The sequence below is a fragment of the Cupressus sempervirens genome, chromosome 6, assembly GCF_028749045.1.
Source record: "Cupressus sempervirens isolate cs-2001-9-10 chromosome 6, ASM2874904v1, whole genome shotgun sequence".
In the NCBI taxonomy this organism is placed as follows: Eukaryota; Viridiplantae; Streptophyta; class Pinopsida; order Cupressales; family Cupressaceae; genus Cupressus; species Cupressus sempervirens.
This window is the reverse complement of record NC_143123.1, coordinates 603,776,728-603,803,645: the sequence shown is the minus strand read 5'-3', so window position 1 is coordinate 603,803,645 and position 26,918 is coordinate 603,776,728. Positions and strand designations below refer to the sequence as shown.

General features: G+C 36.3%; 1 protein-coding gene across 4 annotated transcripts in view; it reads left to right on the top strand.

Annotated features, from left to right (window-relative positions):
* The first annotated feature begins 5,225 nt into the window (after positions 1-5,225).
* Positions 5,226-26,918, top strand: part of LOC149553691 (uncharacterized) — a 122,661-nt gene continuing 100,968 nt past the window's right edge. For all 4 annotated transcript variants that reach the window (XM_089789069.1, XM_089789071.1, XM_089789068.1 and 1 more), the window contains exon 1: positions 5,226-5,938. In XM_089789069.1, coding sequence (XP_089645195.1) covers positions 5,727-5,938 — 212 coding nt within the window. In that variant the 5' untranslated portion in view covers positions 5,226-5,726. The remainder of the gene's footprint in view (positions 5,939-26,918) is intronic.

The window sequence follows — 26,918 nt, the reverse complement described above, 5'->3', positions numbered from 1 at the left end:
GTCCTTTGTTTCCTAAGAGCAAATAGATTAGTCGCATTGGCATGCCCTATATTTATCTCTTAAAAGTTTCTCTATCTACGCATAATGGAAAGGAGGATTAGCATGCATAAGGACAAGTCATGAGTAGAAGAATCCATTTTTCTTTACAATGGCAACTGCCAGTCAAACACAAAAGACTCACACCATAGATGGGGCAGGATGTCAAGGATTTAAAGCCTATGACAACCAAAGGAGACCTTGCGACTAAACAGTAATAACTCACAGATCATGCATTGAAGGAGGGAGCTGTTTCAAAAGAAAAAGGGCACAAAGAAACAGGGGAGGCGTGGAGAATAGGGGCAAGACATTTAAAAGAACACTCCATGTGGTTTCAAAAGGAGATGCCACGACATTAAAAGGAAAAGGAGCAGACCCATGCAAAGAGGATGCATAGATGCCCACACAACAAGGGTGCAACTATCATGGAAGGAAATGTTGTAAAAGAATAGGAGCCACCAATGAGAGCAAGAACATGATGTTGAAAGGAAAAAGGACTTTTTTTTGAATCTGCCAGCTCATAAATAGGGGAGTAAACAATAGTAATATATGAGAGCAGCAGAACGAAGAAAGTATTAGAAACATGAGAGACATTAGAGAAAAGCTGCAATGCATGTAAAGTTGAGTTTGAAACATGCTCATATGCATGTAAAGTCGCATCAAGCAACAAAATTACTTAGGCAAAAATAAAAAAGAACAGTCCACGTACTGGAGGCATCTGTTATTGTGTTGGATGAAAGAAAGGAATGGGAAGAGTAGACAATGCATGAATTGAAGCCACCTTTTAGGATAATGTGGGAGGCAAGAATACAAATGAAGAGGACATTGGAGTTGTTTGGATAAGGCGGCAGTGTTAAAGACAGGGTATGAAAGAAGCCCATACAGAGCAAAGAAAGAAAAAGCTCCACGTTTGGTCAAAGACAAATGGAGTAGGGACGACTTAAGACAAGGAGCTGTAGCTTCCTAAGCAAGAAGCACCCATGCCAAACTTAAATCAAGTTGCAACATTAACAGAGGTTCCATGCTATGGACAGAGGGAAGACTATCCCAAAAGGCATTTATCCTACATGCCTTGTGTTGAGGAACTAAAAGTCTTTAAATAATATTGCACTCAACATACTTAATGTCTAACAAGACACGAATTAAGCTTTTGAAAGCCAAAGCTTGCATAGTGGGGCCCGTGGTCGGCCAGCCAGCTGGAGGTAATTGGAGAACAAATTTTGACCGAGAAAATGCACAAAAAAAATGATGATGTCATCAATGTTGCAAGTCACTGAAAAAGTCTAGAATCTGGCAGTCGCTACCTTGCTAGCCAAAAAATCCAAGGTTTTTTGGCTAGCGACATAGCGACTAGCCGAAAAATTCAAAAAAATTGACGAGAGTCAAAATGCAACGTGGGTCCTGCCTAGAGATTCGACAACGAATCAAGTAGTGCTAAGTGGAAAATCTCAGAGATTACTAGATCGAGCCATGTGGCGAATCTAATGGTTGTTGTTAACTCGCTATGGGAAAGATGCAAGGAAGTTAGTATAGCAACATAGCGAGTGCCTATGTGGCGGGATGAGCTAGCAATGAGGTGGTGATGATGTGGCACCTAGGTGACAGGGTTTGATGACTATTCAAAAGGGAACCAATCAGGATGCGACACATGTCAAGGATGGTCAAACCAAGTTTGACCCGAGTGAAAAAGTGGAGGAAAAATCAAAGTTTTCAAAAATTAATTTTAAAATATTTTTCCTTAAGATCACGTGGAGGTCAGATTTTAAATAAAACTTGAGATTATTTGTATAGTCAAACTATATAAAAGGGAATAATTATTTTGCAATTTTAAATGGAAGCCATGAACAGAGGTCTGATCTTCAGAAGGGCATATCTAGAGCATTTTTAAACTGAAATGGGCACTCCAATATACCACCGGAACCAGAATGAGATGATTTTTCTATTTTTGAGATCAATTTTTACACAAGTGCTCATTGATTTGTGCTATAGGCCAATTTGTGAATTTTGGGGCGTTCTCAATAGAATGAGTGTTGTGATATTGCTATCAGGATTTAACTGTGTGATTTTTGAGTCAAATTCATTGACCCATGTTTCATGAGTAGTGATTCAACATGAATCCATCTCTCATGAGAATAAATGGAACACTTAACACTCATTGGATCTAGGTGAAAAACACTTAGAATGAGTGTTTTTCACCATTGATCATTAGAATTGGTTAGAAATTAGACATAAAGGCTTGTAGAGGTGTGAATGTGAAGAAAACTGATTTTAAGAGGGTTTCTTGGTTTCTAAAGGTCTTATTCAACTGACTTTTCACTTTTACTCTGAGTTCACTTTGACATTAAAAATTAGTTACTTGCTTTCATGATCAAATTTCTAAGATATTTGATGCAATTGAAAGCCATAATCATGGGGATTTGATAAGCAGTTATAGGGAGAAGGTAGAGAGAAGTTTTTTCATTTTCTTGGGAAGGAATTCTGAAGGGACACATGTCAATTGCAGATTCAATCCGAGATTTGTTTCCTTTCTATTTATACTTTCTTCTTCTCTTTTGTAAGGGTTAGAAAATATTGGAAAGTCTCTGGAATGAAGCTTTAGTAGAACTGGCCCTGGAATTGATGAATTCTAAATGGACGATCTGGGATGTGTTGGTTTCAGACCATGAAGCTTTTGCTTTGGCTGTGATACCCCCTTCCCATCCCATCAGTTTCTCATTCCTGCCATTTTCTCTCTTGTATGACAACATTTACTCATTGTATAGTCTAGTTTATTAGGTGATATTTGAGTTAATTTCATGCATTTTCATGTATTATTTCAAGGAAATCAATACAAAGAGCAGCAAGTGTTTAGTTTCAGTTTAAATCTTGTCTCCTTTCTCAATTGAGTTGTGATGTTTTATGGTCTTGGAACAAAGAGCCTAGGTCATAGTTGCAGTCCCTTAAGGCTATATGTTGCTTCATTGTTGCTTGTAATTCAAGGAATTATGTAAATGCTTCAGAGATTCAACAGGGTTGCAGGTTTATTGAGGGGGATATCAGGTAAGAATGAGATTTAGTTGAACATTGATGTCTATTTACAAGGTGAATGGATAGATCAAATATCTAAATATATGAATAAGTATCAGATATCCAAAATGCATGAGGGAGATTCATAAATTGCCCAATGGATCAGGCACTGATTAGCTACAGGATCATAAGTTTGTTGTTCATACCTGGTTTTCATCCACTTTCCCCACCCACATAAAATCAAAATCAAATTCAAATCATCTTTACATTTTATGTTGAAGAGCTATAATAGAATGCCCTCACTCAACTTGTGAATGTCATAGATTTGCATTTAGCTATTGTAGATCTATGTTATTGCATGATTTATTAGGAGATATAAGGGGTTTTCATTTGCAGTAAATAGATTCAAGGATATGTTTTTGCACTGGTACGGTATCAATTGAATCTGAGGTCCACCCGCCTAGGTCTTGCGGAGCCTGAAGTAGAAGAAGGGTCAAGCCTTAAAGTTGGCCCAAGACTACAATCAAGTGTATCAGTCATACGAAGTTGCTAGCCTTAGATGCATCTGTCTGGTTTCTTGGTCATTTTCAAAACTGTTAAATTAGGAGCCAACAGAAATAAGGGCCCATGTAGCAAGAATATTCAATCACAACAACAACAGATGAACTATTTTCTCACAAATGCTCATTATGAATTAAACATCACCCAAGAAACTACGACTACAAATAACAATTTATCACAGGAGCTAACTATAACCATTAGATGTTACAAATAATTATCATCGAGCTCTCACTCAAGGGCATGAAACTCAAACCCCACTTTTAAAAACTTTTATGACCCTTCTCCTTGTAGATGACCTAACAATCTAGAAATTGTTCCCTTGCTTCACTAAGCATTGCCAATCAAACAAGAATGATTTGTCCACTCACTAAATGCAAAATGACAATACATGTGATGTGTAATATCTCATCTAGTTATAACGAAGATAGGCTAGATTTCAGTAATCATAGGGCCTAACTTTGAATGTCTTGTGACTGTATTGATGTATTTTTATTTTACAATCAAAATTTTAGGTAGCCTATATTACATTGATAGATGATTTTTGATGTGTTGATGAAAACTCTTTACATATACATATATGCGTATGTAAATGCGTAAATACATACATATAACTTATATACTTGATATGCATGTCTACAATTTTGTCATATCTTAATAATAAGAAAGCCACTATAAAAAAATGAAAAATGAATAAGAGTTAACTGAATAATAATAGCTAAAAACCTATTCAAATTTAATCATCAAAAGTATTTGAAGACTAATTCAATATTAGAAAGACTCTATTATACTATAATTACCAATTTTTTATAAAAATTGTACATGATTTGAATGCTTGAAAATGCACATTAAAAGGAAAAAACATATAAGATATAAGATATACCTAACCTTTGTAATATTAGATTTGTCTTCAACCATTATAAATGATTAAATTTGACTAGAATTCTAATTACCGCGACGAATCTAACTCTGTCCCTGTCTACTTTACAAGTCGAAGTGACCTATTGGTTAAATTGCAAGTAAATGATTAGTGCTCAAAGATCGTCTGGAAATTTATAATTGCCATCGCAGAAAACGACAAATGAGAGCCGAGTCATGGTTTGGAAAATTGACTCACACCGAGTCCCATTAATAGACAAAAGTAAGTATGTTAGTACTAGGTTACGAACGCAATCCTTGTATCATTATCTTCCCAAATAAATAAAGCGCTAACGAAGTAATAATAAAAAGAGTTCCATAAGAGGAAAAGACAAACGAGCGGTTTATAAAGCGGAGTATAGCCAGGTCTGTCCACTCCACTTTCACCAATAATAGAAAGGTACAAAAAAGCCCGAAAACGATAAAGAAAAACCACAAGGCACAAGGATAAGTATTCCCATTCCCAGCACGGCACTTAAACAGGGCAACAGCATGGGTCAATTTCCGAAGTGGCTCACACAAACTTCGAAAGACAACACTTAAATTAGTGGAAGCCCCAGAAAGCGACAGCAGTCACATGCGGTGGGCCCCCATGTGCACATGCCGCTAAATATATTGCGCCCTTCCGGAGTTGGAACACACTCGCACTGGACAAGATCTACCCTTCCATCATAAATAATAAATACCGGGACATCAATTTTACAAATACAGAAACAAATTGTACGAACGATGTTCTTGCCGTTAGCGTTGTTTGTCCGAAAACAATTAAAATCCAGGTACGGGATGGAATAAGTTAAGTTGTACGATTACGAGACAGGATTTGCTCTCTGTCTCTCGTCCAATTCCTGATTTCATAGCGAGTTTCTTTAAACTAGGGTTTCATCGTCAAGTACAAATGTTCTTATTAAGGTAAAGCTTGCTTTGCTCCGTACAAGACTCGGTTACAATTCCTAGGTTGCTTGGATTCTTGGCGAGAAAGAGGAAATAAGAATAGAGTATTTAAAGCGGCTATCATTTTCTGTTTATTCCGCGTGCTTAAAGATTGAACCGGAAATTTTAATTTTTGATAGCTGAGCCGTCACTCATGGTAAATATCTTGGAGCATTTTTTGGCCCTGATTTTGTAAAGCGGTGTGGTTTTGATGGAGCGGTTGAGCTATGTTGAGGTTTTGATTTAGATGAGATGAGAAGAAGAGGTTTGTGTTAGCAATGGCGGCCAATTATGGCGCAGGAGTTCAGCAAGGGTCTTCTTCTTCTTTCAATGGAAATACTGTGAACCAGAGTGCTGCAGTGCCTTCGAAAGGAACCGCGGGTAACGGTAGTGGGAATTCAGGCGCTTCAGCAGCGCTTAAACATGACCCGGGGCTTGCGCTGGAATGGACTATGGATGAACAGAACATACTCGAAGAGAAACTTCAACAGTATGGATTTTAACTTTTACCTTCAATTGATTTTGTATAGCGGAAATGTTTAATTGTTATAAATTTTGTGACCGTTGAACATTCTTGACATGTTTCCAAACCTTGTTTCGAGTAGTTTTACTGCAACTCATCGTTTGGGAACAATCACGACATGCAATTTTGTGAGATTTGTTTTCTTACCGTGCGATCCTTGGCTTTCATGACAAGGAGCGCCCAATTTATTTCAAATAAAAACAAGGAAATCCGTTGTGTGCAACGATTGGAAAGTTGATCTCCCTTTTTTCTTTTTCCTTTTAAAGATCATAATTGTCACTTTAATTGACTCTACAAAAACATCATCCTAAAATTATATAGCATCCGATTATGTAAGATACTTCTTCAAATTCATTTATAAGGACAGAGAGTTCCGGGAAAGAAAATCAGCTTACGCTGAAAGTATTTTTGTTATGGAGATTATTTTAATCGTCTGATCAGTTCAGCACTACCACGGGATTCTTTTGAACAATTTTATTCACCACTTCATGTTTCGTTTGGATCACTCATTGACATATGTTCGTTAGTTTGTTAACACCTCCAAAAAAATATTATTCGAAAACAAATCCTAACATCCAATTAAGTGAGATTTGTTTCTCCAAATCAGTTTTGGATGTCATAAGCAATGTTTTTTATCTCGAAGTATATTACAAAATGAAATCAATTCTGCTCTAAAATTAGAGTACATTCTTTTCTTTTCGAGATTGTTACTTTGATATTTTGATTGATATGATAGATTTTAATGACGTCCATGAGGATAAAGTAGCCTATGGGACCCACACGATCACCCCCCCATGGTAGGAGTGAAACTAATCTAGCTGCAAATTTTTGGTTAACTTGTCTCTCCTTTGCTGAAGTTTGATAATCAGAGCCGCTATTCTCTTTACCTGATCCTCCTCGAATAAGTAGTTGAAGTCCCTATTTTGAAGTATCTCTGTATAACCAGATCTAATGTCACAGTATGCCAGGCAATCTTTCATAAAGTGCTGCTTCATCTCTATCGCTCCCATATCACAGAATAGACACGTTCTGTTTGCCCACTCTTCCTTTGGAACTTGCCATCTACCAGTTTCACATCGCAGCCGGTGTGAACTAGTTCTGAGTTGCGCTATCATCATTTTTGCTCTCTAATTAATAGGTACTCTTATATAGGCCTTTTCCTCATGACTAGAAGTGGGGTTAAATTCTTTAATGTAATAAGATTTTTTCCGCCCCATGTGCCTTGTTCATAAAATATTGCGAAATTTTTCCACGATGAATTTCTTTATTTCTTTAATACTACCTAGGCAAGTATGGATGTTGATATCCCATTTTCGCATCCATTTGTCATTTTGCCTCATCCATGTACTTTTCCGCCTGACAAGTTTTTCCTTTACGACTAGCTTGGGCCAAGGATGTGTTTCCAGGCCAAGCGATATGTTTTTCTATCCTTTTTGTACTCCTTAACAAAAACACTATCCTAGGATCTAAAACAATCATACTATTCAATTAAGTGACATTTACTTCCTCCAAAGAAAATTTTAATGATATTTGGTACAATCTACTTAAAAAACACAAAAATAAGGAAATTACTCGTTAGTTTAATTATTAGTTAAAGACAAACGGATATGGTTTTCTTATTTATTGAATTTCACCTTAAGTAGAAATGTATCTCCATTTCTTTGTATATTCTACCAGAATATCTTAATTGTAAACAATCAGTGTTAAACCATATGAGATTTGCTTCCATCAGATTCATTTTCCATGATAAGAAGTTCAATTTACATCAACAGTGTGAAGTAGGCTAGTCAGCTATGCTGCAAGATTTAGATTAGAACTTGGTTTTTTAAGACGTTACATTGATTCAGGTATATCGCCATTGATTTTAATTTTCTTCACTTTGTCAACACATCATTCACAAACAATCACTGCACACACTTATGTGTCGTTTGCTCTCTTTGCATCCATTTTAGATGATAAGAAATGCAATTTAAGTCAAAGAATGCCAAGGAAGGAAATCAGTTATGCCCAAATACAAAAACAGAAATTTTATTTTTTATTTTTTTATGTTAATGATTGTTACATTGATTAATGTGACTATTTGCCCTTTCTGAAATCTACACGAGTCTCATTTCAAACAATCCAGTTATGTGAGATTTGCTTCCTTTTGATCCCTTCTTTTATGATAATCATAAGAAGTGCAATTTAGGTCAAAGAATGAGGCAAGTTTGGGCTTTCTGAATTCACTTAGCAGGTGCAATTGAAAATTAAGTAGTGAATTGAATATCAATGGTCCAACAGGAGTGGGAATTATCAGATAACCTGCAGGTTTAAAGGGCTTGGTATTTAAATTAGCATTTTGATAGTTTGGAAAAAACCATTAAAAAATCACGCAACTATGATGTTAATTTTTTAGAACCAGAATAGAATTCAACAAAATTTTGAAGCTCAAAATATAAAATAACAGATGACACAAACATATATCCTGGGAAAACCCTCCACTTGAGGGTGAAAAACCCAGCCCCACAAAAGATAGATCCTTTTATAGAATGATAAACAAAATACAATGATCTCAGGTATATGATTGATAGTCAATCAATAGATGCCTTTCTTCACAGTCCCAATATACCTGCTATAATCACTGTTAAACATATATAATGCTTTAAGCATCTCACAGATGCTACTAACACAAGAATAATGATCCTCAATGGTATTGATCATGCACAGATTGAAAAATGCAGAATCAAAAACTTGGCATCTATACTCACAGGCAGCTCCCGATGCAGCACACAAACATACTAACAACACCTTAAAAAGCATGTTTATCTTTCTTCTATGGACCAACCTTATCAAGCCATCAAAGAGACGCACACAGAAGGCATAAAGACCACTGTTATGAATCACTGCTGATGATAAATGTAATACGTCCAAGGAAACCCATTGTGACCTTCACAAGAAGAACCAGCGATAGACAACAAGGAGGTAACAATGCCAAGTCATCAATAACACAGCAGTTACAAAATAGACCGAAGGATAAGGTAAAGAGGCAAACCAACGGCGGTCCTACAAACTCTTCAAGAAACATAACTGAAACCAACTCATGCAGCCAGCGCAAACATGAGATCCTGGCAACTCATGAAGAGGGAGAGAGTAATAGAAACATCTTGATGCCAATTAGATAAACTACACAAAGCAATCGAGGAGCTGAAACTCATATCAAATATCAGAGAAGAACGGAGCATGATAAGAAGTGATTATCATCACAGAGAGTTTCTGAGGATCCTTACTGCAGACAATCACAGGTAATTGACCCGTCTTGCAGCTACATAACTTTAACATATGATTCTTCCATCTTGGAAAATATTTCTAAACTATCTGAGTGGGAGCTAGAAGAACGTAGTTAAATTAACTATTTGATATTGTGAAAATAAAAAATTGAAAGATTTTGCACCACTATAACACTTCCATCTGGAAACATATTTCCTAAATTTTCTGAGTGGGTGCTTGAAATTCGTATCTAAGTTAACCTTTTGATATTTTGAAAACAAAAAATCCAAAGATTACACCACAATGACATTCCATCTTCAAAAATATTTCCTAAATTATCTAAGTGGTAGCTGGAAGTTTTTATTTAAATTAAACTTTTAATATTTCAAAAAAAATATTTTAAGATCACACCACTATGACACTTCTGGGAAAATATTTCCTAAATTTCTGTGTGGGAGCTTCAAACTTTAAGTTCCTTTTTTCAGCACCAGCTCAGTTCTCCAACCGCTCTTTCAGCTTGAGAGTCTATTCCTCTCTCTCTTTTCCTTATTTACAATTTTCGTAGAATCACTCACACAGTAAACATTGGAGGCTGAGCCCCTCCGATTTCACTGTTTGAAGAAGCATAATTAAGGCCAAAGAATACCAAGAATATGAATTTGTCTGTACTTAAAGACTAGGAGAGAAAAAGTTTGTTTGTCCATTGATGATGATGATGAAAGATGATTATTGTCAAGCAAGAGTTCCTGTAGTCTATGGGAGCTATTGGATTTTTTTCCCTTCTTCTCCTTGGTTTTCTTTATAATAACTTCCCTTTTATCTGAGATGCTAAAGATTAGTTTTTCAATATATCTGTTATCTAATTATTAAAAAAAGATTATTTCATGTTCTTAGGTATTTGATATAAGACTAAGTTCATTTGTGACACCCCCTTCCTACTTTTCCCTAGAACTTGTCCTAATATCACAATTGTAACAAATTAGCCTATTAGGATTAGGGCTTCATCTTACTAAATAAGTCTTTCCTCAAAAATACAATCCTGAATTTGGATCCTACAAACTACATGAAGACAAACTTATGCAATACATGTGCATCCATGTATCTAATCATTTAATCAAACCACAGTAGAAGATGTATTGTGATAGTGACATGATGGGTGTGCCCGAAGCTATATTTAAACCAAGCCTGAGTAATGTAGACCACAACTACCTTGCTCGGTGGTTTGTTTCTGCTTTCTCCAATCATATCTTGTCTCCCTACAAACGGTTGCCACCTTGTGGAATCAGGCAGAGGCTGTACGGGGTGACTTCACATAGTTAGTGCCTTCTTATCCTAGGCCACAATGGTCCTACTAGGATGACCTCCCCATCAAGTCCCTGATCTTACACCTCAGGCCCTTTTCCGTTGCAAGGTGGATTTCAGGCAGTCAAACCTTGCACATCACTGTCATCTTAAGCAATACAATAATCAGCAATGGCATATCACGTAACATAGGCTTTATCATTATATATAAACAGAAAATGTTTACCTAATAGTAAGAAAGTTAGCACTGTAGATATTAATGAATTTATGACAGGTCTATATTGTGTTCGTACTGCTGTAAGATCTCTTTTCTGATTGTAGTATTACTTTAGTGTGCCTCTTAGATTGTGGGATCCCTTATTGGTGCCCTTTTTGAGTATCCACTTCCATTAATTACTGCTGCATGTACTCAGACTGATAAGGATATTTCTGCTGATGTATATCCCTCCTGGGTTCTTGTTTAGAGATCTTACCTCTTTATTATTATATATGATTGCTCTAAGTAAATCCCAATCTGTATCTTCCTTTCTTTGATCCTTGATTGATTATTTACTTCTTCCATATGTACATCGTAGCCATTAATGACATAGGCTTCCTTTGGACAACACCTTTCACTGCCTTCTATCAATATTAATCTTAATATATTTCTAATCATTAGTTCCTTGGTTATACTTAAGACTAAGACTAATTGCTGTTATGGACTTTGATATCAATTGCTGCTACAGACATTGATAAAGGTTGTTGCTATGGTAAGCAATCTGCTGTATATTTAGCTGTGCCCTAGATCTGGTGAAGTTCCATTTATTTACTGCTGTAGATGCTCATCTGCATTTCTGGGCATGATTTTATGTCTTCCATCATTTTATTTGGTTACTACTTGCAGATTGGTATTTATGTTCTGATCTCTTGATTAAATGTTCATATTTAAAAAAACAGGGTGGGATGACGTAATTAGTTGAGATTATGTGAGTGAATTAATTGCTTGTCATGAATATGGATAAGTCCTTCAGAGTCTAATTTAGGTCTTCTCCTAAATCTTCCTTTTGCATGCTCTTCCCAGATGAGCTGATCTCTTCTTTGTATCTTCTATGGTGGAGGATCACTCCTCTTCATAAAATCCATTGAGTTTTAAGAGTTGTAACCATTGGCACTGCCCTTTTGTTTAACTTATATACTGTTTAATAATTAAATTCAGGGTGGCCTCTTAAATAAATAGCTGGTATTTGATCTAGGTTGGCTTCTTTATTTCAACACATTCCTTTTAGCCTGAGTCAGCCTTGTCCTTCATCAAATTTCGCTGCCCAATTTTTTCTGTTTATACAATTGCCTGCAACCAGGTTTGTGTAGACTGTCACTGTTTAAGGGGCACGATATCATTTCATTTTCTATCTAATTTATTATGCTGCATCATAGATTCTACGTGTTCTATATTTTTGGTATGTTTTAGTGCCGTCTTTCATTTCCCATTCTAATTATGAAGTAATTGGAAAATATTTGCTTGATATTAACAGTGATCAAGAGATCAATTTATACAAGAGACTGAATGATGTTTCCTTTCCTTAGGAAACAATCATAAATAATAGAAACATTCTATTCTAGAATCAGGAAACTAAATATTAGAAACATTCTAATATTTATAGGAGATTACAATAGATAACCATTAGATATTAAACATAGATAATAGAAACTATCTATTTACTGTTCGCTGTGGGCTGCAAACTAGATTGCTTAGATAGGGCAGCTAAACGCTTTCGACATTCAACCTTCATGTGCCCATACTTGTGACAATAGTTGGATTGAATGTTCTTTTCCCTGGAGCCTTCTGAAATTGGAGCAAAGGACCTCTGCTAAGACGATTGTTGTGAATGAGACTTGCCCTTATGCTTCTGAAAGGATTCAACAACAAATGCTTGCTCTTTGGAGATGGAGCTGTAACTGCTACTGAACATTTGTCTCCACCGATCTTGCTGAAGTAGAAGTGTGCAGAGATTTGTGAACTTCAGATCAACACCAGTTGAAGTGATGTTGAGAGTCTCGATAAAATGCTCGTAGAACTTGGGTAAACTCTTGAGGGTTATGATCACAATGTCCTCTTCCTCCATCTTGCGTCCAATGGTAAATAATTGATCACGAATTTCCTGAATCCTGTTCAGGTGATCTTGGAGCGATTTTCTCTCATCCATGACAATAGAAACAAAGTGTTCTTGAGAAAGAAGGCTCTGCTTTTGTCCGAAGTCTCATGAAGTGTCTTGAGATGCTCTGATATCTCGATAGTTGTCTTGCTAGATGAAATCTGAGGGAGCTGATCATCAACTACGGATAATTTAATAAGCATCACTACCTCCCGATTATTTTGATCATAAGAAATTTGATCAAGACCACCTTGAGTAGGTCGAGTTGTAGTACCCAAAACCACCTGATTGTTGTAGCGATATTCGAAGATGGTTAGCATCTATTGTTTCCACGTGCCATAATTATGATCGTTGAACTTATGATTTCCCTTGAGGAAAATATTAGTTAGAGATGCCATATTACATTTTCAGTGGACAAGTGTGAAAGCCTGTGAAGGCACATAATTTGAGGCAAAAAAGAGGAAGACCCATAAAAAATGAAGAGTTACCCAGAAGAGAGCTTGAAAAAACCAAAATGACTATGTTTCAAATTCTAGATTTGCAAGCTTGAAAATTGAGGCATGAAAATGTAAATTTTCTGCAAATTTTATTATGAATCAGACTTAGATTGTACTTTCTTCATGCTTGCTATAGATAATCTTCAATATATAGTCTTGAATGAATGGAGAGATATAATTTTGGAAATGTTTTTCACTTCTGCAAGTCGTCTTAGGGCAGTATTGATTAAGGAGCAGACTTGTTGTTTCTTGTGTGTCCTTAAACTTCAACCACACCCTTTCTAATTATAGAGATCAAGGGGCATGTCATTATAAAGGACACGTCCCTTCCAAAGTCTGCTTTGACTCATACCTTAAAATCAACGACCACAATGTCCGCTTCCTCCATCTTGTGTCCAATGGTAAATAATTGATCACGAATTTCCTGAATCCTATTCAGGTGATCCTGGAGCGATTTCCTCTCATCCATGACAATAGAAACAAAGTGTTCTTGAGAAAGAAGGCTCTGCTTTTGTCCGAAGTCTCATGAAGTGTCTTGAGATGCTCTGATATCTCAACAGTTGTCTTGCTGGATGAAATCTGAGGGAGCTGATCATCAACTACGGATAATTTAATAAGCATCACTACCTCCTGATTATGCTGATCATAAGAAATTTGATTAGGACCAACTTGAGTAGGTCGAGTTGTAGTACCCAAAACCACCTGATTGTTGCTGCGATAATCAAAGATGGTTAGCATTTGTTGTTTCCACGTGCCGTAATTACGACCGTTGGACTTATGATTTCCCTTGAGGAAAATATCAGTAAGAGATGCCATATTACATTTTTAGTGGACAAGTGTGAAAGTCTGTAAAGGCACATAATTTGAGGCAAAAAAGAGGAAGACCCATAAAAAATGAAGAGGTACCCAAAAGAGAGCTCGAAAAATCCATAATGAATATGTTTCAGATTCTAGATCTGCAGGCTCGAAAATTGAGGCATGAAAATGTAAATTTTTTGCAAATTTTATTATGAATCAAACTTAAATTGTACCTTCTTTATGCTGCTTGTCGATAATCTTCAATATATAGTCTTAAATGAATGGAGAGATATAATTTTGGAAATGTTTTTCACTTCTGCAAGTCATCTTAGGGCAGTATTGATTAAGGAGAAAACTTCTTGTTTCTTGTGTGTCCTTAAACTTCAACCACACCCTTTCTAAATATAGAGATCAAGGGGCATGTCCTTATGAAGGACTTGTCCCTTCCAAAGTCTGCTTTGACTCATCCCTTAAAGTCAACGACTTTCCATGCAATTATTAGTTTAGTCCTAAGCTAACCAAGGTGATTAGTTAGACCTTAAACTTGTATTTCAAGATAGGAGCCGATATCCGTAAGAGGACAAGACAATGACTTTAGATCAGTGTAATGTAATATTAGATCAGAAGAATCTGTTATCAGATCAACATGATTGAAAATTACAGAATTAACACTCTCTCTTAACTTGATAATCATACTAAGAGATATCATATCTAGCAACATCAATTAAGATGAAAAAGCAAGGATTGATACTCTATATCTATCTGAATCTTCTTAGCATGTGGTATCATTGAACAAATGATACAATGTCATATTACCAAACCTGCGATATATCACTGATACTAGTGATAACAGTATTGCAAAGAATACAATATACAGGATAAATCCGGAGAATAATTAAATTCTTCATTTATCCAAGTTGTGACTCATAGGTACTGATATTCCTATATCACAACATGATCCTGAGTTAAGATCCACCAGAACACATGATAAACTCCAGAGAATAATAGAATTCTTCCTTTTTATCCAAATCGTGACTTATAGACATAGCAATGTCTACATCACAATGTGATCTTGAACTCATCTAGATCTTACAGTGGAACTCTATTGTTTAGCAGATTATCTAAGAGATCATCATCTCTCATAATGTCATCAATACAAGTGTTCATTATCTCAGAGATTGTCACCTCTAAAATAATGAATACAAATGGTGGAACCCATAACAGTCAATAGCCTGACAATAAAATTATTTTATTAATAATTTAAAGAATACAAATGAATTACAATTCAACCATACCAAGTCTTTTCTTGAAGTGATCTATCTTCACTTGAGAGAGAGGTTTGGTGAGAACATCTGCTGTCTGATCTGCAGTGCAAATTTATTCTAATTTTAGAGTATTCTTGTCTACCATATCTCTAACATAATGGTAAGGAATTTCGATATGCTTTGACTTGTCATGAAAAACTGGATTCACAGAAAGCTTGATAGAACTCTGATTATCATAGTGAATTATTGTAGGATTCATGGCTTGACCAAATAATCCCACAAGTAACTTTCTAAGCCAAACCGCTTCTCGAGAGGCCATTGTTGTTGCAATGTATTTGGCTTCAGTGAAACTTTGTGCTACTGAAGATTGTTTTCTGCCATGATATCATTGCTGATCCAAGTCAACTTTCTCATATTTGAGCCCAAGGTTAAGAGTGCCTTGTAAGTATCTCATAATGTGTTTGATTGCAACTAGGTGAATCTCCTTTGGCTCACACATAAACTGACTTAAAGCGTTAACAGCATAGCAAATATTAGGTTTTACCAAGTACTTAAGGGACCCAATCATCTGTCTGTAGAGAGTAGAATCTATGGAAGGTGATTTTGCTGCTCCTTCTTTAAGTTTATGGTGATTAGTCTCTATTGGAGAAGACATAGACTTGCAGTTCTAGATTCCAAATCTCTTCAAGATATCTAATGTATACTTCCCTTGATTAAGTATAATGCTGTCAGAATTCTGCTGTACTTTCAATCCTAGGAAGTAATGAAGGAGTCACAAATCTTTCATCTTGAATTCTCTGATTAGATCTTTCTTGCATTGATCCAATGATCTATGAGATGATCATCACCTGTTATTAGTAAATCATCAACATATAGTATCAAAATTACCATATAATCTTTATCCCTTTTATAATATAGATTTGGATTGGCTTCATTTTTGGAGAATCTTAAGTCGGTGAGATACTTATCAATTCTTTCATACCAAGCCCTTGGAGCTTGTTTAAGCCCATAGAGAGCTTTCTTGAGTGTGCAAATAAAAACTTTAGGATCATGAATTTCAAATCTTTCAGGTTGCTCCAAATATACCTTTTCTGTAATCTTTCCATTCAAGAATGTTGTTTATACATCCATTTGATGTACTTTCCATCCTTTCGATGTTGCAATAGCTAGGACTACTCTTACAGAGGTGTATCTAGCAACAGGAGCAAACGTTTCTTCATAATCAATCCCTTTTTTATGAGAGAATCCCCTGGCTAAAAATTTGGTTTTATATTTTTCAATGCTAGTGTCAGCAACATGCTTTATTTTAAATATCCACTTGGAAGAGACAACAGATTTTCCTTTAGGAACAATTTCCCAAACATCATTCTTCATAATGGATTGGTATTCTTCCGTCATAGCACCGTTCCACGTTGTATGTTTAATAGCATCTGAAACATTGGTTGGTTCTGATTTAGACAAATCATTCATGTTTGCTGTATAACCAAGAAATCTTTTGGGTCTTTTGCTTTCTCTGATTGTTTCGGATGGTGCAGCAAAGTTTTGTGCTTCCTCTACTGTCATAATGGCCCAAAGTGGTCTTTTCTTAGAATTTTGAGTTTCTTCAAGATTAAGATTTTGAATTTCATCTTCAATTTCTTCAATGTTCTCCCTCTGAGACTCAGATTCAATATTTCTTTCAGAACTAGGTAAGGGAGAGGGATCTTCAGAACTTAGGGCTCTTTTGAATGCTAAATCTTTTTCAAAAATTACATCCCTACTAAATTCAATATTTTTCTGACCAGGCATGAAAATCCTATATGCTTTAGATGTTTCACTATACCCTACAAAAATACCTTTCCTCCCAGAGGGTTCTAACTTAGTTCTCTTTTCTTTTGGAACATGTATATATACTGGGCACCCAAAAATTCTAAGATGACTTATATTGGGTTTAACCTTAGTCAAAACTTCTTCAGGAGTTTTATCTCTAAGGTAGGAGTGAGGACTTCTGTTTTGAATATAAACAGTAGTACAAGAGGCTTCTGCCCAAAGATAATATTCTAGATTTTGATCAAATATCATAGCTCTTGCAACTTCTATAATTGTTTTCTTCTTCCTTTTTGCTACCTCATTTTGTTGTAGGTTATAAGGAATAGTAGACTCCTTCTTAATTCTTGTTTCTTTACACAACTTTTTAAACAAATCTGAGGTATATTCCCCTCCATTATCAGTCCTAAGAGTTTTAATTTTATGTCATGATAAGTTTTCAATTAAGGTTTTAAAATTCTTTAAAATCTCTTCAGGATTTTTTCTGGTTCTTTGCAATTTAAGAAGTAAATCCAAGTTTTCCTAGAGAAGTCATCTATAAAAAGTATATAGTACCAAAATCCTCCAAGAGAAGGAATAGACATAGGTCCACATAAATCCGAGTGGAATAATTCCAAAACATTGTTAGTTTTTCTAGTGCTATCATGAAATGGACTTTTGGTGTTCTTACCTAGAGCGCATCCTTTGCATATGCTTGAGTGATCTTTATTCAATTTAGGTAAACCATAAACCATTTTCTCCATAGTTGATAAGGTTTTGAAATTTAGATGTCCTAACCTTCTATGTCATATTTCGTTTATATCAGCAACTTCATGAATTAAGGGTTGAAGAGGTCGACTAGGTTCTGAATTTAATTCATACAAATACTGTTTTCTTTGACCAGTCGATTTTGCTTTCTTAAATGAGTTCTTAGCCCAGGTTATGACTTTACCATCCATGAATGCAACATTATGTCCATCATTTTTAAGTGCTGTAACCCAGATTAGATTCCTTTTTATTCCTGGTACATAGAGTACTCCTTTGAGAAGAAGAGAACTACCCAACTTTAGTTTCAAGGTACAATTTCCAATTCCTTTGACGGAATGTGCTGAATTATCATCAATGGCGACTTCGCCATTAACCTATTCTAATATAGAGTCTAGTGGTTCTTTGTATCTTATAATATGTCAAGATGATCCACTATCAATCACCTATGCCTTACTTGAGACTTCATTTGATAGTGCTGAATACAATACACAATTCTTAGGATCATAGATATCCTCTTCCCTAGTAATGTTTGTACAATTCACTTGCTATTTAGAATTCTCTGGGAAATTGGATTTGTAGTGTCCAAACTTTTCGCATTTGAAGCATTTTATTTTGGATAGATCTTTCTTAGGTTTGTCATTCTTTTGATTACCCTTTATCTTCTTGAAGTTCTTCTTCTTGCCTTTATAGGAATTTGTATTAAGAACATGAAGGTCTTCATCTTCAGTTTTCAATTTTCCCCCTTTCTTAAGTTTTCTAGATCCTTCCTGAAGACAATCTCCCTTAAGTCTATTGAAGCCAGGAAGATTATCTCTGGCACTTACTCCTACGAATGTTCCATGAATCTGGTAATCAATCTATAGGCATCAGTGTTAGTTCCGTGTCATTAATGATGGTTCCTATACTTGCAAGTTCATCTCTTACACTGACAACCCTTAGGAAGTAAGAATTCATCAATTCTCCCTTCTTTATTTGTATATGATTTAGTTGCCTTTTTAGTGCGAGAATTGTAGTTGCATTGTTAACCTCATATGCATTTAGTAATGCATTCATAATATCAAATGTTGTTTGATGTTTCATTAGCATGGGTACTATATCATTTTTCACTCCATCTAATATGATCAGAATGACTTTCCTATTTCCTTTACTCCAGATAGTTTTATGAGGTTCAACAGTAGGTTGTTTGGATGCTGAATCAACAAATTGTTTTACATCATTTTCTTCAAGAATCATCATGATTCTGAATTACCAAGCATCAAAGTGTTCTTTCCCATCAAATCCGTCCTCGGGTTTGATTGTGTATGCCATTGAAGATAGGAGAATGATGCGAGATATATATCAAGTTTGATTATTTAATTTGCAGAGCCTAGGTTCAACAACCTGACTCTAATACCATTAAAATTTTCTGCAAATTTTGTTATGAATCGGACTTAGATTGTACCTTCTTTATGCTTGTTGTAGATAATCTTCAATATACAGTCTTGAATGAATGGAGATATAATCCTGGAAATGTTTTTCACTTCTGCAAGTCTTCTTAGGGCAGTATTGATTAAGGAGTAGACTTGTTGTTTCTTGTGTCTCCTTAAACTTCAACCACACCCTTATTAAATATATAGATCAAGGGGCATGTCCTTACAAAGGACATGTCCCTTCCAAAGTCTGCTTTGACTAATCCCTTAAAGTCGACGACTTTCCATGCAATTATTAGTTTAGTCCTAAACTAACCAAGGTGATTAGTTAGACCTTAAACTTGTATTTCAAGATAGGCGCCGATATCCATAAGAGGATAAGACAATGACTTCAGATCAATATAATGGAAGATCAGATCAGAACTATCTGTTATTAGATCAGCATGATTGAAAGTTATAGAATTAATAGAAAAACAAGGCACCCCAAAAATGGACAACCAAGTTGAGCTCTTGAAAATCCCATCAAGAATCTATAATTTTTTTTGGATCCGTTACAGAAATTAGTGTTTCAACCAAAAATGGCTCTGGCTGCAAAAAACCCCCAAAAATGGTGGATTTGCAAAAAAAATGCTGATTATGGGCACGGATCAAGACTTGAGGTTTGTAAAAACCCTAGACATGTCCAAACATTGCAAAAAACGACCACTTTTAAAAAAAATTTGGAAAAAAAAGGGCCACAAAATGAACGCACAATTTTTAGAGAAATTTGGGCACGAGTGGTAGAAAAATCTAAACGTGAGTTGCAGACAAATGACGCCCAACAGACCTCCACATGAACAGTAGAGATAACCCTCGATTTTCAGAGGATTCAGTTGAGCTAGTTGTAGATAGAAGGGCACGAGTTTGCAAACCAGGAAAAATCGCGAGTTAAAGACCAAATGGTGCAATTTTTTGGCAGAAAACCTTGGTCGAACCAGACGTTTTGGAAGCAGATATGAAAATAATTTTTTATATTAATCATCGAGCGTTCAAAGAGTAACATAAAACAACAGAGACCCAAGGGCAACCAGCAAACCCAAGAGGTGAAACCAGAGTATCAAAAATCACATAATATAGAGTACGAAAGTACAAAAAGAGAGGAGGCTCCCAAAACAGCTAAGTGAGAATATCATCTTGATTATCTAACCAGGTCATCCAGCCTTGTGGACCTTCCATCCAGACAAACTTCTTCCTTTCCAGAATCTGAGTAAACATGTCAAGTTTCTCATATGGAGGAGTAACATTGTTTTTAATTTCTTTAATCAGGTTATCAAGAGCTTTGTCAAACGCACATTTGTATTCTATGATACTGGCCCATTCATATCCATGGTTCATTTCATATATGAACACAGAAGCCTGTCCATCCTTAAGAAACCTCGAGCTTTTCGCGTTCTAGGTTCATAATGCAACAAATCTGTGAAGCAATCTTAAAACGGGTGAGTTTTTTTATAAAACCCAGTAAGATTTTTGTCAATGCCTTGGAATTTGGCTTCATTTCTAAATTTCCATTTGTACCAAAGAATGAGAGATGAAAGAATGTGCCAGAAAAGGTTAGCATCTTTTCTTAATCCTTGTATAAAACTAGTAACAATCTCAAAAGTATAAACATGTTTAGTAATATAAATGTCGAACATTAACCAGATTTCTTTAGCAAAATTACAATAAAAAAAAATATGCCTCATAGTTTCAGGGACTCTGCAAATGGAACAAGTATCAAATCCAGTAAGATGATTTCTAATAGGAAGCTTGTCAAGAAGGAGCTGCCATTTAAAACATTTAACTTTAGGGGGGATAGGGGATTTCCATAAAATGTCAAAGGATTTTTGCCACTCAGTAGAACTGAGATTATAGTACCAAATCTTGTTAATATGTTCAATCACAACTGTGTCAAAGTTAAGAAACTTATAAATATCTTTGGCTTTAACTTTGGTAAGCAGAGATCCATCCCTCCATCTAAAAGATAAATAACGATGGGAGTCTACATCAGTACTCCTAGGCAGATTTAAAGAAATACAGACATTCTTAATTAAATTATAAGTTCTGATTTGAGAATTAGGAAGGTCATAGATTCTGGACAGACTATTCCAGCTAATAAGAGTATTATGTTCCATGATGTCCATAATGCATTTAATGCCCTTAGAGTTCCAGGATCTAGCAGAGCATCCTTTAATGAGAGCAAGAGGTTTGTTAGAATTAGTAAGGTTCCACCAGATAGAACGCTCTCCATGAATAGTATACTGGTAGTCAAAGCTGGAGTTGTCAATGAAACCTCTGACCAACTCCGAAACCTTCCAAATGGATCTAAAGACCTAGGACCCTTGAACGGCAACAGCAAAGCGACCAGCCACCAAGTCACATAAAGGAAGACCTTTCCAATATTTGACTTTTTTTGGAACACCACATTGAATATTATTTCTGATAAGAACCTTCTAAGGCTCATTACCCTCAAGAGCCTGGAAGATCCATTTGGAAGCAAGGGAGATTCCTTGTAATCTCAGATCTTTCAATCTGAGACCACCGACTTTTTTATCCAGATGACACCATTTCCATTTCACCATGTGAGCTTATCTTTTTCCTTTACCATCTAACCAAAGGAAATTGCGAATGGCCTTTTGAATTTCAAGGATTCGGTAGTTACTAAACATCCAAGTGGATGAGTAATATATACTATAAGAAAAGATTTTCTGACACACTTGAACCTTTCCTGCAAGAGAAAGAGTTCTACGATTCCAGCTATTTAATTTATTCATAATCTTATTCTTAACCCACCCCCACATATCCTTGAGAGAGGGAGCAACAAAAAAAGGGATACCAAGGTATCTAACAATCTTGTGAGGTCCACCCCAAGAGTAGGAAAACTGATTCAACCAATTAGGAGGAGACTCTTTCCAGCATGCATAATAGATTTAGGACTGGAAACACGAGCTCTAGAGGCTTTCCCAAATATCTCGAACTTTTGGTTAAGGCAATGGATATTATGCTGAGAGAGTTCCAAAAAAAGGGAGGTATCGTCGGCAAATTGAATGTTTAAAAGTTCAGAATTATTAGGGAGGGTAACTCCATGGACTCTAGGAGAGAGGGAATCATCATAGAGAAGGTAAAAAAGAGCATCCAAAGCTATGACAAAGAGGCCAGGAGCAAGGGGTAAACCTTGTCTAATAGAGCGAGAAAGACTAATAGGCTGTGAAAGATTACCATTAACTTCAATAAGAGCAGTGGCATCAGCAAGCATAAGTTTAACATAACTACAGAAAATAGGAGGAAAACCGAAAGCTCTAAGCATTTTAACAATGAAATCCCACTCAATTCTGTCATAAGCTTTTTCAAAATCAACAAGCAACATAGCACTGTTTTGATTAGAAGTCTTAGCCCATTCCATAGTTTCCCAACTAGTGATTAAGTTTTCCAAAATGTATTTGCCCTTAATGAATCCAGTTTGAGTAGGGCAGATAAATTTGGGAAGAACTTTTTCAAGTCTGGTGGTAAGGACTTTAGCAAGAATCTTGTATGAAACATTAAACAAAGTGATAGGCCGCCAATTCTTGATAAGGGCCTTGTCACCAGACTTGGGTATGAGTTTAATAATACCGTTATTAATAGAGCATCCCAAAGAACCATTCTCAAATGCCTCAGAGTAGACATTATAAAGATCATGCGTAATCCAATTAATATTAGCTTTATAAAATTCAGCAGGGAGCCCGTCAGGACCCGGAGCTTTATCATCCTTAAGCTTACGGATCGCATCAGCAATTTCCTGAGGGGAGACAATATTTTGAAGCTGGATAAAATCCTCCTCAGAAATTTTATTGGGAATAAGGCTCATACAACGATCACTGATATCAACAGAAGTGGGGGAGTCCTCAGAAGAAAAGAGATTAGAGTAGAAATCGCGAAAGGCATTGATGATGTTAGGAAGAGACAGAAGTTCTCTGTCCTCAACAACAACCCTGTCAACTCTTTCCTTCACATGTTTTTGTTTTAGAAAGTTAAAGAAAAATTTAGATCCTTTATCCCCAAATTGTAACCATTGATTTCTGGATCTGATATAAGCTCCTTTAAATTTATTTTGCTGGTGTTTTCTAAGTTTATTTCTAGCAAGAGAAACTTGCTCTGCCAGAATCGAAGATGAAGGCTGGGCTTGAATACTGGCTTCCAATGACAGAAGATGTTCAGTTAAATCGTTTTCAATTCTTCTAAAATTTTTGGCTTTTTTCTGGCCAAAAGTCTGAAATACCTTTTGCCAAGATTCAATATTAGTATTCCATCTAACTATATGTGAAATATTTTTATTGTTCAAATTAAACGTTCTCACCATTTTGATAGCAATCAAAACATTGGAATCAACAAGCAAGGAGGTATTAAGAATAAACTTCTTAGAATGAGGGGTAGAAAGAGGGATAGCATTTCTAAAGTTGATGGTGGCAAAAATTGGGGAGTGATCGGATAGCATGGTGGGATGGACAGCAATAGCAGGAGAGGAAGCAGAAGAAAAGAATGAGAAAGAATCAAGGTTGGCGTAAAACCTGTCCAACCTAGAATAAACCTGATTGGCACACTGTGGAAATTGCAGCAAGTGTACTTAAGAAAAGAGTTGTCACAAGAATGATCATAGAAGGGATCAAAAAGATTAAGAAGTTTTTTGAATCTATCCCAATTATACTTTTCTGATCCTTCCCATTCAAAAGGAACACCTCTAGACTTATCAAGATCCGACTCAATCATATTGAAATCCCCTCCAATAATCCAAGGGATGTTAGGCAGGTTAGACATCCAATCCCAAAGTTGAGATCGTTCTCGATAATTATTGGAGGCATATAAAGAACAGATACCGAAGCAAACATCACAGTCTTTAATAACAGCCCAAGCCACTCTATTACATGGAGAAATACCTGAGTTATGTATATGATTAGCCCATTTAGGATGTAGAAGAAGAGCAACTCCTTTTCCTTTAGGATGGTTGGAGAAAATCTTAGCAGCATCCTTCCAAATGCAATCAAGAGCAACATCAAGAGCAAAACCAACAGTTTTAATTTCTTGCAGCATCAAGAAATCAAGATTATTATGCATATTAACAAATCTCTTAACAATAAACTTGCGATCTGGAGACTCAAGGCCTCTCACATTCCACGATAACATCTTCATGAGGAACTAGTTTTATTGGTTCTAGTAGAGAGACCATCATTGTCTCCATTCTTTTTTTTGTTCTTTGACCCAAGAGGTCTACCTATCTTCTTGGAGGGGAGAAATTTCATATTCCCAACCTCATCATCACTATTTCCCTCACAATCCAAGCCCATGGAAAGATCCATGCCAGAAGAAGGGTGATTATTGTTAAACAGAGGATTGGCATAGATAACCTCTATCATAGAAGTGTCCTCGATTTCATTCAAAGTAGAGAAGGAATATTTTGTAGAAAGATCCTTAGTGCTATCATTGTTTGGAACGCAGAGATTAGAGCAAGGCACTAACCCTAGGTCTGGAGGTAAACAGTTTTGAGTGTCTACCATAGCATCATCAGGTCTTTCTTTATCAACATGTGGAGTGTTGTCCAATAGTAATATAGGACTGGGTTGAATGATTTCAATAGGATTATTTTTGGCCCTTCTTGATTGAATTTGATCTAAAGCCAATTGTTGGGTGTTTTTTCATCTTTTATTCTTTCAGTTTGCAACAATCTGGAAATCATCAAGACAAGCGGGATTATTGGGACCAACTTCGTTAGAGGCAAAAATAGGACAATCTAGAGTCAATTTGCTAGTAAATTTTGAATTAGAGAAAGGGTTGACAAATTGCTGTGAGACATTTGGAGTGGAGAGAGGAGAAGGGTTAGGGTTCTTAGGATGAGGAACAGAGGGCCTAGGAGAAGCAGATGATTCGATCCTAGAATTCGGGTTGACAGTTTGGGTAACTGATATAGGGGTATTAGTAGATATAGGGCTAGGATTTGGTTTCTCAGAAGTGGGATTCTCAGAAGAGGTATTAGGGTTCTTGCGGATAGAAATAATAGGACAATCTTTTCTTTGATGGCCCTCACGTTTACAAAGGAAGCAGGCGTTCAAGCCCCCTAGAATTTCGATAGGGCAAATGAAGAACTGACCATTGATATTAACCTTAAGATCCGTTGGAATGCCAATCCCTGGTTTGATGGAGATTAAGACCCTAGCGTCGAGATTAGGTACCAATCGGGCAGTTTCATCAATCCTGATGATCTTGCCAAATTCCTCAAGCAGCTGGGGTAAAAATTTCCACAGAAAGGGAGGAACACTTTGCAAAATTAACCATCTAGGGCACGATAGGGCTAATATTTCATCTTCAACTGCTTCCTGAGACCAGGGAAGAGCCCTGAAAGAGGTTTTACCTACCGTCTAGTAATGGCGGTTTAGGGCCTCTAACTGAGACTCATGATTTTGGAAGAAAATAATGAACAAACCCTCTGAATTTGTTCACAAAAAGAAATTTTTAAACCCATTTTGATATTCCAAAGGCTGTTAAACCAATCGTCTAAGAATTTCCAAGGAGGGCATTTATCCACATCAATGCATGCAAAAAAGATTGCAGTGTTTGGTAACCTATCTTTTTCTAAAGCAATTTCTTTCACAATCTCACTGTTTGGTGAAATAAAAGAATCAGCGAAGGCAGAGACAGAGGCCTTACCATCTCCGACTGGTTCCTTGCTTCCAAAAGCTTTAACAAAGCGAGCCATTGGGAAGACGCCATTAGAGGTAGGAGCAACCTTCGCAGTGAAGGACTTTTTAAGGGTTTGAGCAGATGAAACGGCATCCACAGAGGCAAAGGAAGAACTATTAATGGGTTGAATGGGGGGCAAATTGATATCAGGGGCTTTGGGGAGGGCACCATCATGCAGGACGGCATCCATAAATTGTAGACAGAGATTATGCACAAGCAAAACAGAGGAAACTTAAACCATAAAATGGAAAGAAATGAAAGCAACAAAGAAGAGGGGTTGAGTAGCAAACCACGTGGAGGAGAGAGACTCTCCTCCACCTCACAACTGAGCAGCTGACGCCAGTTCCCAGAAGCAGATCGTAGCCAGATTGTATGCCGGAAACCTTTGAAAAAATTTGCTAAAATCTTTCGCAATGTAGACCGAAATTCCAAAATTTCAAAAATAAAAAGCAGATAATGTCAACCAAGAATTTATAATTATTTTCGAATTTTTTTAGAGAATTGGCTCTGATACCAGATTACGACGTAATCGGAAAACATTTGCTTGATATTTGTAATGTCCCCGTCATAAAATAAATGTACTCATTTAATCTTTGTAACGGGCTGATTGATTTATTCTATCTCGGACCCATTTTTATTTAGTTTTTCTAATTTGTGTCACCATCCACTAACTTTGTACACCCTTGGAAAGTTTTCCCGATGGGTATTTAAGCGCGGCTCGTAGGTAGTCTGTAGCCATGCTTTTGGATTATATCTCTCTGCACTGCAGATTCCTGTTGGAGTTCGACATTGTCCGCCATTTCGGAAGTGAAAGACCTTCCCTATTTGGCTTGCACGGTTTCGATGGGATTGAACCCTCACCCTATTCTGTTGGTGTTCGACGTGGTCGGTATCTAGCAAATTGAGGATTTAATTGCATCTCTTCTTATTGGTGAATCTGTGGACTCTGTGTATATGGTGTTCGACGTGGTCGGTATCTGGCAAATTGAGGATTTAATTGCGTATCTCTTCTTGTTGGT